We start from the raw sequence: 17253 nt of genomic DNA on the forward strand, positions 1-17253 counted from the left end.
TTTTATTAATCAATAATTTGCATTTCCTTCCGTTTTACATTAAAGTAAAAACAGGTTTCGAATGTAACACAACATATCCACTCAAACTTAAATCGTTGATTTGTCGTTTATTTGTGCAAAAGATACAAGTCAAAAATACTCATTTGTGCTTTAAACCTCAAAATCAGAGTTTTATTCAAATAAAAATTCTGTATTCACACTGTCCAGCAAGTATTGGCTGTAGTTTCAGCAGCATAGTGTCTTTTATAGGTATTTGTAAAAGGAAAAAAAAAAAGATAGATAGATATACATATATACAAAAGTGATTTGTTTCTTGCCAGAGTAACAAGTACCTTCTGGTAGTTTCTGATAAGCAGTTACCTTCTCCAAAAATGTCCTTCAGTCGTTGTGCGGTGGGCAATAAATGGAGGTGCAGGTAAAACCCTGTTGGCGCTGTAGATGGGACAGGCTTTGAAGTCACAGGGCCAGTCTCTCCATGCATATCGAAGAGCAGCTACCTCAGTAGTCGACGGACAGAAACTGGCAGATAACATAACAGTAGTGGAGTTCGACCGCATGATTGGAGCTGGAACCCATTGGGATTTAGGCCCACGTGGAGCTAAAATCTCCGAGCAACATATCTAGATAAAAAAAACACAGGATAATGTAAAGGCTAAGAAATGATCAGACCATACAGAATATGGGACAGAAATGTTTACTCAGTACACGACTGCCTGCTTTACCTCAAAAATGTATTTAGATGGTGTGGCAGAGACCATCTGGTCGTAGGTAATATTGACATACATCTGAGAGGACGTGATTTTGCTGGGAAACGGCCCAAGGAAGGGTACGTGCGGCTCATTATAAGCCACTGCCCTTGCTCCCAACGTCAGTCTGTAGGCTACATCCTCCTTGTCACGGGGATGGATCCTGAACAGAAGGTCAAATATAATTTTAACTAACATCATGGATCAGCCAGGTGGTGAGAACAGATGGAGAGTTTGAAAGTCAATACAGTAAAAAAAAAAAAAAAAAAATCACTTGCAAATATTCTTTTAAATTCTTGTCAGTGTGAGATTTCTACCTGCAATTGTGTCTTATAACAGGAGCAATAAAAGTTTTATAGATGTTTGTAAGGATCTTAAAATCTATCCCTGGACTAACAGGAAGCTGGATCCAGAGTGTTTGATGGATGTGCTGAGAGAGTTATGTGATATATAATATATATTAGTATATAATATGAGTTTTACTTGGAATTCTGATAATTTTAAGAATTATGGATCGGCTCTATGTTAAGAAATTGGGACAAGTGATTACAAAGTCGTATTTGAGTGGCACTGGTATGTACAGGTGCCTGATTGACACAGTCGCTGCCAGCAGGTTACTGACAGGTAAAGTGATGCACATATTCTGTTCAGCTCAAGACAAATGCTGCAGGATCTGAAGCACTCCCAAGTGTGATTCAAAACAAAGTTATGAGCAGGACTTGAGTGTTTTTCAGTGTTGTGGGGATTTTCAATACTACAAAAAAGATCCTTACGTGCCGTAGGGAGATATTTCATCCGGCAAATCCAGAGCCACAGCCATGAATGTCCTCTTCATCCGGGGGTTTGGAACAAAGCCAGTATCGGCTGTCTGGTGCCAGCGGACGTTGGGATAGCCATCATCTGCGGAGCCTTTTTGATCGGTGGACAGCTGCGTTACAAAGAAATCATGGATCAGACCTCTCTCTATATACATAGAGTATCTTTAAAGAAAGCACTTTGAGATAAGACTTACTTTATTGAATATTTCATTTTTAATGTTTTTGTCTTTCCATTAGCACTTCTTTCTCCTTTGCAAATTAAAATACAGATTCTAACATACCTGGACAAATCCAAAAGGGAAGTCGATTGCAGTCTGCCCCCCTGAGCCCAGGTGAAACGCCATCCTCCAGTCATCAATCATAGCAGGGAAAGAACAGTTGTACTTGTCTTGATGATACTCCACATTCGCCTCACCTGAAAGTGCGGACAAGTCTCATAGAAGCATGTGGTGTATTCGGCTACAGTGAACATCTGATACCTGTGCAAATACTGTACCTTGGTACCAGATGGCTCCTTTGAGGGTCATGTTAAGTAACGGGTGGATCATTGAATTCCACATGACGGAGTTGTTCTCATAGTGGCTGAGTGGTTGTAACAGAAAAGTACAAACAGTGCAGTTAGTGCAAAGTGAAAGTTAGTTGGTGCACCAAACTATTGAGAGCATAAGAAGAATTACATCACTTGTCTGATTGCTGTAAAATTAAATAAGCTTTCTATTTATCACCATGCATGTCACTGCTCTGTCTCGTCTACACCCTTACTTGGCTCCTGTCGACTCTAGTTCACAGCGCTGCAGTGCTCGGGAAGATGACCACGCTTCGACCGGCGTGCCTCCCCAACAGGACTCCACCATTCCTATTGGGTACTTCAGGTGCTTATACATGTAACGACCAAAGAGCCAGCACACTGCAGAGAACCCAGGCAGATTTTCTGGAAACACACAAGCAAATGAACCAATCAGCAGAATGCAAGCAGGTCGTACAACACATGAATATATTGAGCACCATGATTCATGTTTAAAAATGATTATTAATATGAATTTACCAAACTAAATGACTAAATTTCACTATACTGTAAGAAAATGACATGAACAAATATACATATGCATGTTCTATCACACACTACTTATAACTGGCTCAGCTGAAGTAAAAGTACACCAACACAAAACCTTCAGCTGCAACAAAGACTTGAAACAATTCTATGAATAAATAAATGAATCCTTCTCGTACCTGCTGTGGGCACAGACCAGGGAAGCTCCACTTGAATCAATTCAGTCAGCTCATCGTTACTTCGGTTCAAGGCCACCATAAAAGTCCTCACATGAGGATACTTTTCTGCCTGAGCCAGCTCCTCCGATGCATTGAGCAGCTATCGGAGATTTAAAAAACAAACAACTAAATAAATAAATGAGAGCTCACAAAACAATGTAAACTAATATATGTTTTGTTTCCCCTAATAATACTTCCTGCCACCGATGTATTTTTGCAAGCTTTAAAACTATTACAACCACATCACAGCTTTCTGCTTTTTGAGTGCCAGATGAAAGTTGCTGTGTGCATGTCATAGATGTCAGTCATCTATCTGGCACTGATACCAGTTTTTATTGAAAGCTCACAATTCCAGAAAAATATCACACAATCACAGGACTTTTCCTATCAGCTGATATTGGCCTATCAAAGATGTATCAGTATATATATGTTGTCAGATATACATGTATTTGACATATACATATCATTGGCCGATATATTGATGTTGGAATTTATTTTTCCACACCTCAATATTGGTATCAGCATCAGCCTGAAAAATATCGACCGGGCCTTAGTAATAAGTGTTCATGATTCACCGCTGCGGAAAGAATTCTCCTAGACATGTATGTTAACATTGTCAATATTTCAAATATCACTACCTTATAGACTTCAAAAAGCATGTTGCTCTGTCCTCCACACAGCCAAACGTCTCCAAACAGCACATCTGTCAGAGTGGCTGTCATGTTGTGAACAGCTGCCGTCACAATGTAGGGACCACCAGCTTCAACAGGGTCAAGGGTGACTCGCCAGATGCCTGTGTGTGTTATGGACAATATTCATAACAACAGCAGTAATCGATGCGCAGACTGTCAACGACATTAACTGACCAAAGGAATATAGTGTAGACATGTGATGACAGGGAAAAGGTGGATGCAAAGGCAGTAAGACAGCGATCCTGATATTATAAACACAGTGGTGAGATTAAGAACTGTTGATGCATTTAATAGAAAATAGCTGATAAGACAATATCTGAGAACCACAGTTTTCAGTTCAGTTTAGCCACTTCCTGAATGTCACTGCTGTAGGGGTAACATGGTCTGCTGCTGTAAGGATCATTAAGTTTCACCTCTTTTTCATTGTCTTTACCTTTTGTCACAGTGACCGGTGAGGTTTTCTGTTTTACTGGTCCTGACAAGAAGACGGTGACCTGTTCACCCTCAGGGCCATAGCCCCACAGCACAGCTTTCTCTGGAGCCATCTTCAGCACCATGTGGTCTCCATAGTAGGAAGCAAAGGACAGGTTCCCATCTATACACACAGACAAGTTTATTTATGTTTTTATTTATATTATTACTGATTATTCTGCCAATTATTTCCTTGATTACTCCTCGTTACTCACCGTATGCGTGACTTGAAGCAATAAGTAGAAAAACAGCGCACAGTGTTGTCGCCATGATGAGCAGACAACCCGCGTTAAAGTGAGCACTTCTGTACGCCGCAGTCATGAGATTTCTGTTCCGGTTTGGTGAGCTCAGTCAGCTGGACGAAGACTCGGGAAGTTCATATTGTTAAACGCTCCGGTGACGCCATCCTGGTGCGCAGGCGCAGTAGATCTGCAGTGTTTCTCCAAAGACACAGTCCTTTTGCTCCCTTTCCCCCTAAACTCTAAACACAACTGAAAACTCATCTTCACAAACTTGCACGTCAACATCAAGCCAAACTAATAACGCTGCGTCCTGACAGTCATCAAATACACACACAACACAAAACAGTCATTACACACAAAACACTAGCCTTACCTTAGACCAGTGGTCTCCAACCCTGCTCCTGGAGAGCTACTGCCCTGCATGTTTTAGGTATCTCCTCACTCTAACTCGTTATCAAGCAGCTGAGGCTCGTCAAAGGGCTTGATAACGAGTTGATTATTAGAATCAGGTGTGTTAGAGTGAGGAGATACCTAAAACATGCAGGGCAGTAGCTCTCCAGGAGCAGGGTTGGAGACCACTGCCTTAGACTAACAATTACGCTATGCCCCCCCCCCAGAACAATCTCTTTACATGATGAACACAATATAAAGACACAGCGCATACATGTTCTACATTTCTTTATTCTTCAATGTACTCTAGTAAAAATAAACAGATATTGAGTGAAGTAGGAATGCCCTATAACAGAATTCAGAGTAAGCTACAGTAAAATACAGTTTTTCTCGACCCCTTTCACACTATATTTGTGCCTGTTAATGAAACCATGGAACCATACCAAAATATAATTTCCCCAAACTAAACACTTCCCCGTTTTCAATCATGTGCTGGTTTACACAATAATCAGAACCTCAGGATAGGATAAGTGGAAGTGAGAAAGGTGACCTAAATAGTCATACATTTCTGTCATTGTGTTAGATATTGATGGACTTATACTGAAAATAAGTTATTCCTCTTTTTGCTGGGGATCCCCTGAACCCTTCTCAAGGACCCCTGGGGGTCCCTGGACCCCACTTTGAGAACTACTCTTGTAGTGTATGTGTATTTGATGGCTTTTGTTTGATGTCTCAAGGTAATATTTGCTGTGGATGATTTGTATACCCTTTTACCACAGGGGGCAACAAGCTGACTGACACACAACAGCAATTGTATGCAAACTCTTTCCTACAGCAGCAGTGACAGAACACATCAGGACCCTTCATCCCATAGTTGTTGGGAAATTACACTTGAAACCACAAATGTCAGCAGAAAAAGATGGTGTGAAATGATGGCTTATATAACTGAATTACCCAGCTCAACTCTACTTCAGCTAACAAAGTTTGTAACAGTGTGATGTGATGTTTCAGGTCTGTACTGCACCAGATTGGCTCTTGTGGCAACATCTGTTCAAGAGATAAGACACCACTGTAGTTTTTTTTTCTTTTCCTTTATCTATTCTTTATTTTCTGGGTGATTCTGAGTGATTCCTCAAACATAGACAAATGGTGGTGTTTATGCACTTTCTCAAAAGTTTTGAATTAATAAAACTCCTATATTGGACAGACCAAATATAGGAACCAGATCATTTCACAGCCAGCATTATGGTGATAGCTGTGTAATGAGTCTTGGGGGAAGGGAGGGTAAAATAACACAAAATAATCACATACAGTCAATTTTATTTATATAGCCCAAAATCAAAAATCAGAAATTTGCCATAAAAAGTGCCATATTGGCATTTTTTCCATAACTTAAATTGAAGTTCTCTTATTTTGCACAGACAGTGTTTACATTTGGAAAGCCATGTTGCATTTATGTATGCATCCAGTGGGGCCTCACAATAAAATTAGGCATAATGTGTTAATTCAACAATAGGAGATATGTTATGTTGTTACCTAATGTTTTGGTGTAAAAAGCCCGCAAATATCGGTATCGGGTGATATCAGTATCGGAAATTAAGAGTTGGGAAATATCGGAATATTGGATATCGGTAGAAAAGTCAATATCGAGCATCCCTAACTGACATCATCAATACTTCAATAAGATTAATGATAACCCATGACCAACAAAAAAAGTAAATGCACATTATCATATTATGAAAAACTCTTTTCTGTAACCCCTAGTTAGTCTACCTCAGTTTTATTCATGTTGCACAATCTCATGTACTTTTTTCTGTCTTGCTGATTGTCTGTTTGTTAAATTTTCAATAAAACTTTGTTAAAAAAAAAAAGACATCATTATATCATCGGAGTTGTGATAATGAGTAAAGAAACTTGCAGACCGATATACAGGTAATTTGTTTGAAGCATGTCTACGATGGTATTAAATATAATTTGCTTACTACTTCATGTAGCCCACATAGTTTGCCACAAGCCAGTGGATTGGTGCATTTTCATATTGTCAAAATGGCACCACCAGCTTTCCCAGGCACAGGAAAGCTGGTGGTTTATTTGTTACAGTAAAATCACTAGGCTATAATAATCTCTGTCTTTCACTGAGGAGGTCTAGATGTGTAAGAATCGGGATCGATTATTTTGGTCTGCGCCCACATACGGGGGATATCGCACGCCATGTTTTCCTCACTTCACTAAAACTCTGGTTGAGGAAACGCTGAATTGCTTGCATGATTATTTATCCCTGTTTTCCAGGTATGTGGTGAATAATGTGAACTGTGAAACTGTTTCCAATAACGTTATAAGACATTTTGACTGTGCGGAGAACATTTATATGATATTTGAGTAAATTAAAACTATGTTTACTGGGTATTTAAAAGTAACTAAGAGCGAGCGAGATTGCCGCCATCTTGTATAAATACGCCAAGTGTCTTCATTGTTTACGTGTGTATTCAGATGTATTTTTATGCAGATGTACTCTGATTGGTTCTTACTTCACTAAAGCTCTGGTTGAGGAAACACTGAATCACTTGCGTGATTATTTATCCCTGTTTTCCAGAGTTCAACAGAAAATCCCCACCAGTGTGACGTGACGTCACCCATTGGTTTGTGGACTGCTGCTTGGAAGCGAATAGTATCGGATCTGAGCAGCGCCATCTTGAAAATTTCAGGTGCATGCTGGGTAAAAAAAAAACACGGATTCTACTTATATGGGCATCAGGAGGAGCATAAGGCGCCCTCCTGAACCTGTGAACCAATCAACCTGATTCACAACGTAGCCACGCCCTAATGCATACCCTGCTCAAATATAAGGTCAGGGAGGCCAACATTTCACAAATGAACATCATACTGCATTGAAGAAGGCTTTAAACTAGCGATTGAGACCATAAACACATTTTGAAAACGTTTACCGAGGTTATAAATCAAGTGAGAAGTTGGTGAATTCTCTATTGACTTGTATAGAGACCAGGCGGGGAGTTCTGGTCCTCTGAAACGATGCGAACGCGGAAGTAACTTAAAACTGCATTCTATCAAAAGGCCACCAGGGGGCGACCGATTTGGTGTCAAAAGGACTACCGTCTCTATACAAGTCAAAGGCAAACACCTGCGAACATGTCGTCTTGCTGTGTTTTTGGATGCCAAAACCGCAAAAGCAAAAATACAAACTTAGTTTGTAGTACGACAAATAAGTCGTAGACTACTTTGGTTGAACGCGATTAGACGGAAGGATTGGACTGAAAATATAATCAACAACACTCGTGTTTGCAGCGCACACTTCATATCAGGTAAGATTAATATGTAATGCATCATCAGTTTCAGCCTGGATAACGTTATGGGTTAGACTATATTGTGACTGAAATTACGTTAAGTTAATCATTATTTGGGGCTGCAGTAGTTGTGGTGACAGTAACAATATGTCAAGGAGTAGCAACTGTAGCAGCAGTTGTATAACTTGAGTAGCAGTAAGTTAGTCGTAGCAGTTAGAAACTGCGGTCACGCTATCTATACTTCAAAACTCGAGTGCCTGTTTACATCGCTTGTACGGTAAAGCGTGTGAGGCTTCATGGTGCATTCAAGTGCACCTCGTTTAGGTTTTATGGTGCATTCCTGTGCACCTCGTAAACTCAGAAGTTGCTTATTATTCTTTTATTTTTTGTAATACAGTCATCTGTCATAGTCTGCATAGTCACATTATAAAAAATCATGTCCCCAGGTACATCTGTGTATTTTTGAAGTCCTTTGACTGTAACATTTTTACGACCTATGCTGAAATCATACCCAATAAAAACATCTTTTAATGAATCTTTAAAAAAGGATTATTAGAAAACGGTACAGTCAAAGGACTTCAAAATATACACAGAGCTACTTAGGAACATGTAGAGCAAGAATGCAGAAATGTATACAAAAGTGTGTGCTAGATAATATACATAGAACAAATAAACACACACTAATAATCACTGTATGACATTAACATGAAACCATGAATGCACGTCACTTATCACTGATTATTTTAAAAAGCTCATAGAAAGACTGCGTGCTCTTACTTTGAAATGCAGAAATGACGTCATCAGTTGCTATCCGAAAATGGCTGAGTGATACGAGTGGATTTTCGTTCGGATCGGCGGGAAGTTTGTTTCAAAACTCCGTGTGTGTAAAAAGCAAATCCACAAGCGTAGAACTGAGATCCACAAATGTTTTTTTCGATTCAAAAATGAAAACTGAGTTCACAAAAGCCCCGTCCCCAAAATACGTCACACTGTTTACAAGCTGTGAAGGGGTCTATAGGTTTTGGGAGAGAGCGGTGTGTCTTATATTTAATAAGAAAGGGCCTATCTCCAACAGCAGTCCTTTTTTCATCAATAACAGACTGATTTAAAATGGAGTAAAATGTCAGTAACTGTTCTACTAAATAAAATACACAGCTGTGCAAATAATAGACAAAATGTAACAACAGGTCTACTTTTCTGATAGTTTTACACTGAGGTCGACTGTTCTTGGGCTCCATTCAAAAGTAACGTCACGGTTGATCATAATTTATCTATAAAAAGACAGACCAAGTGCATGTGAACTTGCAGTTTGTCCTGCTAATGTTCATTTTGATGTTTTATTCACTTTATTTGAGCTGCCTCTGTCTGCATGGACTGGAGCTGTGTCTCCCTGCTGTTGCAGCTATTGAGTGAGTGGGCATTTCTGCTGGTCTCAAAGTCTGCTGTTCTCTGATATGTCAGAAGAATCATATATTCTTGCTGTTACATATATTGGAAAATCATGCTGCATGTCTCAGAGTCAATGTGCTGTTTCTTAAACGGTGTTGTTGCCACTCTAGACCAGTAGGCAGTAGCAGGAATGTCTGTTGCCCCGGTAACAAAGAAACAGGAAGTGGTTATAATGTGAGGAGGGGGGCATGGGGGGAAAAACATGTGCTTTCTTTTTTTGTTGTTTATTAATTTCAAATGTGGTTAAAACAACTTGTGACTGCAGTATGATTTCACTTGGGCTCATCTGAAGCTGTTGTTGGTTTGTGTCTCATTTGTTGGAGGTAAAACTGAAACAGTGGGTGATTTTAGGTTAGGGTATGATGTGGTAGTGCAGCAGTGCAACATGGGAAAGCCAGTCATTATTTGTCGTATAAAGTTTAAATAATGTTTGTCATATTTAGTATAAAATGTCTCCTTGTGTGTTGAATCCCTGCAGATCCACCTTCTTATATACAGTCTATGAAATCCACAGCCTCATACAGCGTGTATTTTGGATGATGTATGGATGGTCCACCATCAGTCAGCGTGCTGTGTCTGTGAAAAAGTTCCCAGGCTCGGATCTGTACAACTCATACTTACCTGGCAAGGGAGATACCATGATCAAGAAGGTGGTTCACCCAGGGCGAGGCTCAACCATTGCACTCCGGTTGTGCTGACCTCTGCGAATTCCCCAAATGTGGGAATCTCGATTGCATAATTTCTGGTAGTGGGGGACTGCGTTCGCGCTCTCCCCTGATAAAGCTGTTTAAAAAAAAAAAAAAAAAAAAAAAATTGCAAAACCAGCAGCTGATTGAGGGTGATGTGCAGCTTTCAAAGTAGTTATTGTGATACAGAATGTAGGGGAAAACCTAAGGAAACTGTTCTAGAAACTGTGTTAGACATTTTCAACTCAACATAAAACTGTTATATTGAAAATGGTTCCTAATTTCAATCAATCATTCAATCATTATTTATATAGTGCCAAATCACAACAAAAGTTATCTCAATGCACTTTACACATAGAGTAAGTCTTGACTGTCAAAACCCAATAAGTATAGAAAAATGGAAAGTGAGATAGAAAAATAAAAAGCTAGACCAAAATAGAGCATACAAATCAGTGAATGTGATACTGAAAAATTGAGTAGGGGAAAGAAGCTGGATAGAAGCTTTAAATCAATATGAAATTGTTTTATTGAAAATGGTTCATTGTTTTGAAGCATTTGATGCAGTAAAAATGGCGACATCTGAGGATGACAGTATAAACTAATTTTTATTGAATGAAGAAAGTTGAGTTCTTTTGTTCAGAGCTCAGATAAAAGGGATTGGGAACAGATTCAAAGATTTTAATTTGCTTATTTTACACAATAATAACGATGATGATGATAACTATTTATATAGCACCTTTCCAAACTATGTTACAAAGTGCTTTACTGTAAAAACAGAATGCAAATAAAATATCCAGAATAAAAACAATGTCAATATACAATAATAATAACAACACAACAAATATCAACCGTTAAGAAAAAGACCATACGATAAAAGTGAGTTTTACACATTTTCTGTCGTGTTTCTAGCAAATAATCAAACCAGTACTCACTTGATCCTTCTCTTTGATATATTTTCTGAATCTCTTCATCTGCGTACTGGTGATGTGGGTCACTGATGTGTTCAACCATCTCCTCACAGAACTGTTTGCCTTCTTAATTATCTACCGCTGCTCATCGCTAAACTCCTCTGGCCTGTTCTTTTGGGCGTGATGCTGTCTATAGAGTTCCCACATCTCCTGAAAGGTGTGATCCTCAAACCCTTTCTGGCCGTAGATACACCTGTTGATGTTGGCCTCAAGGAGACGGGAGACTTGTGGGAAACTCTCTGCATATTCTGTGAAGTAGTCTTTCACCCACTGGTTCCCAATCTCTCCCTTTCTGTGTGGGTTTGACACCTCTGATCGGTGCTTGTCAATCACACTGTAAGCATATACACAACTTAGTACTGACATCATTAATATAATTGCAGTTGTGATAATGAGTAAAGAGATGAATAATAAACACCAATAATAGCCACAGTTTGTGCATACCGATAAACAGGTAATTTGCTTGAAGCATGACATCAAAATAGTATTTAAAATGCATTGATTACAATATTGTTGAATATAATATGCTTATATGCCACAAGCTAGTGGATTGGTGCATTTTCATATTGTCCAAATGGCACCACCAGCTTTCCCAGGCACAGCTGACGAGATGGCACCCTCTGCTTGAAGGAGTTTCTACGTGGACAAGGGCAGTTGCCCGGAAACGCAGCTCCTGTGGAGGTTTGGGGAAGACCATCTTCTTATCCCGATAGCTACAGGCCTCTCTGGTTGCCGTCAGTGCAGCCTGTTGACGATGTGCAGGGGCATCTGGATTGACGGTCCTAATAAGTCGGGTCGCCATCTTCAGCTGTAGATACTGAAATACACTTAGATACAGCAATGCAACAACAACAACAAAGACAGACGTATTATTATTATTATTATTATTATTATTATTATTAATAATTACTCATAACAATGAACATTGGTTACATTACATTGGTGACCTCAGGTCTCTAAACTGAAAGCCTGAGGTAGGAGGAGCCTAATGATGCAAACATTCAAATCAGTCACACTAATACTAAGTTCATGTATTTGATTCAGATGGTGCTGAAGTTAAATGCACTAAAGTCGATAGAATAATTGATTACAAAAATAATCGATCGCTGCAGCCCTAGATATATTGTACATAGCAATCTTCATGTTGTGTTAATGTTCATATTACAGTTAGTGTGCTGTCAAAATATTTGGATAAATAGTAATGTCATCCTGGCGGACAGCTGGAGGAATCCTTATCCAAAATAAAAGGACTCATCAGAGATCGGCCAATTCTGCCAGATCAGCCTCCTAAATGTTGAGGGTGAACTCTTCTTCAGCATGGTGGCTAAAAGGCTGGATGGATACCTGCAAAGAAACCTACTGATTGACACACCGATCCTGAAAGCAGGCTTCTCCGGCTGCTTGGAATCAATATGCTAGTATCATCTGGCACCAGATCCAGGTTGCCAAGGAAGAGGGAACAGACCTTAATGTGGTGTTCCTGGATTTAGCCAATGCGTTTGGCTCAGTCCTGCATAATCTACTCTGGACTGATTTTGAGTACTTCAGGGTTCCTGCAGCCCTCACATGTCTAGTCAGGGCCTACTACCAGGATGTGCAGCTATGCTTGATAACAGCAGAACTTCACCACAGCGTGGCAATGTCTGGAGGTGGGCATTATGGTTGGTTGCACCATCTCACCTCTAGCCTTCACCATGGCGACAACACTGATCATTAGAGCATCTTGGTGGGTGTTTGGAGGACAGTGCATTTAATCTGGCCTGAGACTGCCACATCTAAGAGCCTATATGGATGACATCACAACGCTCACCGCGATCAAGGCTTGTGCTATTCAGCTGTTGTGAAAGCTTCAAGAGAACATTGAGCTTCAGCAGATGAAGATTAAGCTGAGCGAGTCCCCAAGCATCTCCATCGTCAAGGGGAAAGCAGTCAGACCGACATTTACACATTGTCAATGAGGGCACACTCACACTAGGCAATCGTACCGTGCCCAAGCACATTTGCCCCCTAAAGTCCGGATTATTTGGCGAGTGTGAGTGCAAGTGTACCGTGCTTGAGTACGGTACACTTCCCTGGTAGGGTACGGGTGGAAGAGGTGTGCTTGAGCACGGTACACTTGGTCACGCATGCGCACTAGGGATTAATATTTTTCCCGAAAATAAGACATTTTAAATCCCGGGAAAGAAGCCAATTTTCCAGGGAATCCCTGGAAATCGATGATTTTTAAAAGGTAATACTTGCTGAGCCCTGGTCATTTCAAGCGAAATGAAATGAAATGAATAGGCTATAGGCTTAATATTAGTTTGCATTGACTTCATTACATCTGCTGCACGGCTTCTACCACAATTATGAAATGAAAGTTTATTGTCTGTGACTGTGACCCTCATAAAAGTAATATTTTACAAATCTGCATTATATAAACTAACAAAATTCGTTAAAGTAAGTCATTTGGCGACTTCTAAGTTATTAACCTAAGTCTTACTTTTACTGGCGTAAAGAGTTGAATCAGGACTGTCTGCTGAGTCTTTTTTACACAAGTAATGTGTTAATTGATCGGCTGTGTTGTGTTTTAACGGCGCACAGCACGCTAACACACCTGTGCATGTTTTATGAGAGTAAACTGTCTATATGTTTTTGTGCAATGTGTCGGAGGCAACCGTGCTTGAGTACACTTGGGTTTGAGGTAATGTGAGTGCGGGCCAGCGGAGGAGGGGGGAGGGGGGACATTCGTGCTACAGCACGGTACGGAACAACTGGCCTTAGTGTGAGTGCGCCCTGAGGCAATACTAACTGTCTCTGAAAAGCCTGTGAAGAGCCACAGTAGGTGGTACAATGCCTCCCTCAAAGATGCAGAGCAAGTAGAGCAGCTCAGGAAGGATGTAGCCAGCGGCCTGGAGACCATCCATGGAACTGCACTCAGGTGAGACAAAGTTCTAGTTTATGTAAAATCCTGGCAAAACAAGGGCAGTGGATGACATGGGAGGATTTTTTTCATCCATTTTTGCTTCCAACTAGCTATTCATAAAATCCCTGACCATTTTGTAATTTCTAATCTTTTTAGTATGAAAGCAACTATGTGGTTCTTGGAGGAGGCTGCAGCCCTGGATCCTCAGTTCGAAGCCAGGGTCCCATGTGTGGACCTGCTTAGCAGAAAGGTTTGTTCATTATCGTAAAGTTGGTTCTGTAACTGCAATTCTAGTTGGATATTGTGTTTATTTAGTATTGTGTATGCTTCATTAAAGCATGGAGATGTTGCCCAGGAAGGAGAAGAGCTGCAACATCAGTCCTAAGCTTGGTGGACCCTATTCTGCAGTGGTGGCAGAAGAGGGGTCAGATGCCAATGCTCTCCAACCTAGCCAAAAATATCTGTGTACAGGCCTCCTCTACTCTGTCAGAGAGGGTGTTTTCAACAGCTGGGGACACAGTGAGTGTGGAGCGGGCGTGGCTTTCACCTGAAAGGGTTGACATGCTCATCTTTGTTAAAAAGAATTGTTAGAATAGTGTTTGTTTGTTTGAGTTTGAGTGTTTTTGTTGTTTTTAAAGCTAAAGGTCTATTTTTATGTTAATATTTTTAATTTTTATATTTTCTTATTTTCATACATTTTGTTTTGTGTTTTAAAATGTTCAAAAAAGGTGGGCAAGACGTTTTAAACTAAGAAGTTTGGAACTTTTTTTTGCTACAGTAATTACATTTTTTGGTTAATACTTCAGGCGTTACAGATTCAGAGTAAAATACCGTAATGAAGTACCATTGAGTACCGATACCAAACACTGAGTACCAGTATTGGTTCAAATGTGAAAGATACCCAATCCTAGTCCTCAGAGAAGTGCCACGAACACAAATGACCGTGTTGTTTTAAGCATGACTATAAATGTGTGTAAATAAAATGTACCTGTAAGTTTGTTTAAATGCCACATCTTCCTTTTGGTGGCTGTTAATTTTATTGTACAACTAACTCTTTAATGATTATTTTCTTGATATTTGTTGTTTTCTTGCAATTCTAACAGGAATATGAACTGTATATGAGATTTTATATATTTTTTCTAAAATACCATGTTCCTTTCGGTGGTAATTGTAAATTAATACTTTTGATAAGGTAAATTTCCCTTTTACTTTCTTGTTTATTTTCCACTTGTTTTATTGTAATTTAAACTGTAAATGAGATTGTGTGTTTGTTTTAAATGTTGCATGCTTGTGTTGGTGGTTGTTCAGATTTGGAATGACTGTTTTTATCAATTGTTTTCTTGAAATAAATTTAAAAAAATATGAATTTAAGAATTGTGAGTTATAAATGCGTACAATGATTTTGGTTGAATAAATAGAGCAAACCTGATTTACATACACAACTGTTTTGACTTTTTTATTTAATAACTCAATCATTTTTTAAGTAGTCATATTAATTGAACCCACTGGAGGATTTAGCAGCTAAAGGCCCAGATATTACACGCAGGATTTGGTGCAGACCGAAGCAGAACTATGAGAGTGAATCATGGACTGATATTCATCAAATGATCAGAAATACAACTCTCAATGATGGGAGAGTGCTGATGTATTAAATGTTCCTCAGTCAGGGTGTATTTCACATCAAGTGTATACAGAATCATCAGTCATTAAATGTAATCATTCTCACCTCCACCAGGAAAACCAGCAGGGAGCACCAGATGATAAAACTCAGCATAAACGGTAAAGTCATTTCCATCTTCACCTGGCAACCCTGAAAGTGAGAAGCATTAAAAAAGACTGAGGAACAGATGTCAATGAGGAAAAAGTGTCCAAACAGTCCGGCTGGAGCATTTGACTACCACAGTTGATTCACAGTCCCATTGCAGGAGGGGAAAGTAGAGTTACAGCAGCTGTGAGGAACCCAGAGTCCTCCAGTCTGGTTAAAACAGGAGGTTTTCAGCCAGTCCCTGTAGTCATGGACACCACAACACCTGCAACTAATAATATCATTAGTATCACAGGAACACTGGAAATCTTCAAAGATAGATTCCTTAGGTAAGATAAGTGTTATTGTAGGCAGGGATTTGTTGATGGATGGTTTCAGGTCTTTGTCAACCAAAGCAAACACCTCCCAAACATAAACCTCTTTAAGACCTAATATCCTCTTAAAAGAACATTGTATTTGCAAATCAGCAATGAAAGGTCAAAGTGTTCCTTTTTTTAAACCAGCATCAAGGGGCCATTGGAGGAAGTGCACCCCAAAGCTTTGGAATAATGACAAACAGTAGACATTTTGAAATGCTGTGTAATTTTGATCCATTTTTACAGCTGCCCTGAGGTCTAAAACACAACAATATTACAGGAAAGGCAACAACAAAGTTTTCAGAAAACACATTATTCAGAATTAGAAAACAATAAAACATTTCACAAAATTTAAGAACAGGTACAGACTGATAGCATACAGTTGTAATACTATTCAACTTAAATCTCACTATATCTTTATAAAACCTTGCAGTTGCACTTTAAGAGGTTACTATAATGTATTTGGGACTTATTGCTGTACGATGCAAAGGAGGTATTATATCAGTTTTTCTTATATAACTACATATCTGTGCCACATGATCGAGCTCTGACATTTCTGGGCTCAATCTGATCAGGGGATGATCACTTCCTAACCATTTTTACTCAGAAACATATTTTCAGTCACTAAATGTACAAGATTATTAATTTAATTTAAAGTTTAAAAATCTACCCATGACTGAATAAAAATGTTTTTTTCAGTGGCCTGGCTGAGATGATATATTGCTTTGGTTGATTTGGATAAATATCCTGAACCACCATTTGTTTTTGCACCCTGTTATCATCATCATGGGGCCTCTGGAATGAGTTGGATTATTTGCCCAAAACAGTACTGACAACAAAGCTCCTCTGTCTGCTATTTTTGTGTCTTGTGGTGTCTGCCAGATAGCTTTTTGTAAACAACAGTTGAATTACTTGAATAAACAATACAAATACTTACTGCCATGAATTAGTAGTTACCAGTAGTTGCCCGTGCATCACGTCCACCAAAAGTATTGTAGTCTAATACAACAGTCCTCCAGTAAATATTCACTTCACTTCATTTATAATGTTCAGTTTTGATTCAAACATGTTTCAGAGAGGCATTAAATCAATTGTATGGTCATTTTGGAGGCTGTTTGGAGCAGGTTGTGATACTGCTGAACTATATTTCATTATACAGAGATTTTTTCTGTTATTTTCCCTCACCTCGTTGAT

At 39.3% G+C, this 17253-nt stretch overlaps 1 protein-coding gene and 1 non-coding gene across 2 annotated transcripts; one reads left to right on the forward strand and one right to left on the reverse strand.

Moving 5' to 3' along the window:
- Positions 1-142: 142 nt before the first annotated feature.
- On the reverse strand, positions 143-4378 carry siae (sialic acid acetylesterase). The gene is made up of 10 exons (XM_062419593.1): positions 4212-4378; positions 3959-4120; positions 3472-3626; positions 2795-2933; positions 2327-2495; positions 2061-2146; positions 1846-1979; positions 1520-1674; positions 723-909; positions 143-620 (listed from the first exon to the last, which is right to left on the reverse strand). Exons 1-10 carry the CDS (start codon positions 4315-4317, stop codon positions 357-359), a joined length of 1557 nt encoding a protein of 518 aa, XP_062275577.1. The 5' UTR covers positions 4318-4378; the 3' UTR covers positions 143-356.
- Positions 4379-9992: 5614 nt separating this feature from the next.
- LOC133981228 (U1 spliceosomal RNA) lies at positions 9993-10156 on the forward strand. Its single transcript, XR_009925291.1, has one exon. It is a non-coding gene; the product is annotated as a U1 spliceosomal RNA (small nuclear RNA).
- Positions 10157-17253: the final 7097 nt, after the last annotated feature.

This window comes from Scomber scombrus, chromosome 5, assembly GCF_963691925.1.
Source record: "Scomber scombrus chromosome 5, fScoSco1.1, whole genome shotgun sequence".
Classification (NCBI taxonomy): Eukaryota; Metazoa; Chordata; class Actinopteri; order Scombriformes; family Scombridae; genus Scomber; species Scomber scombrus.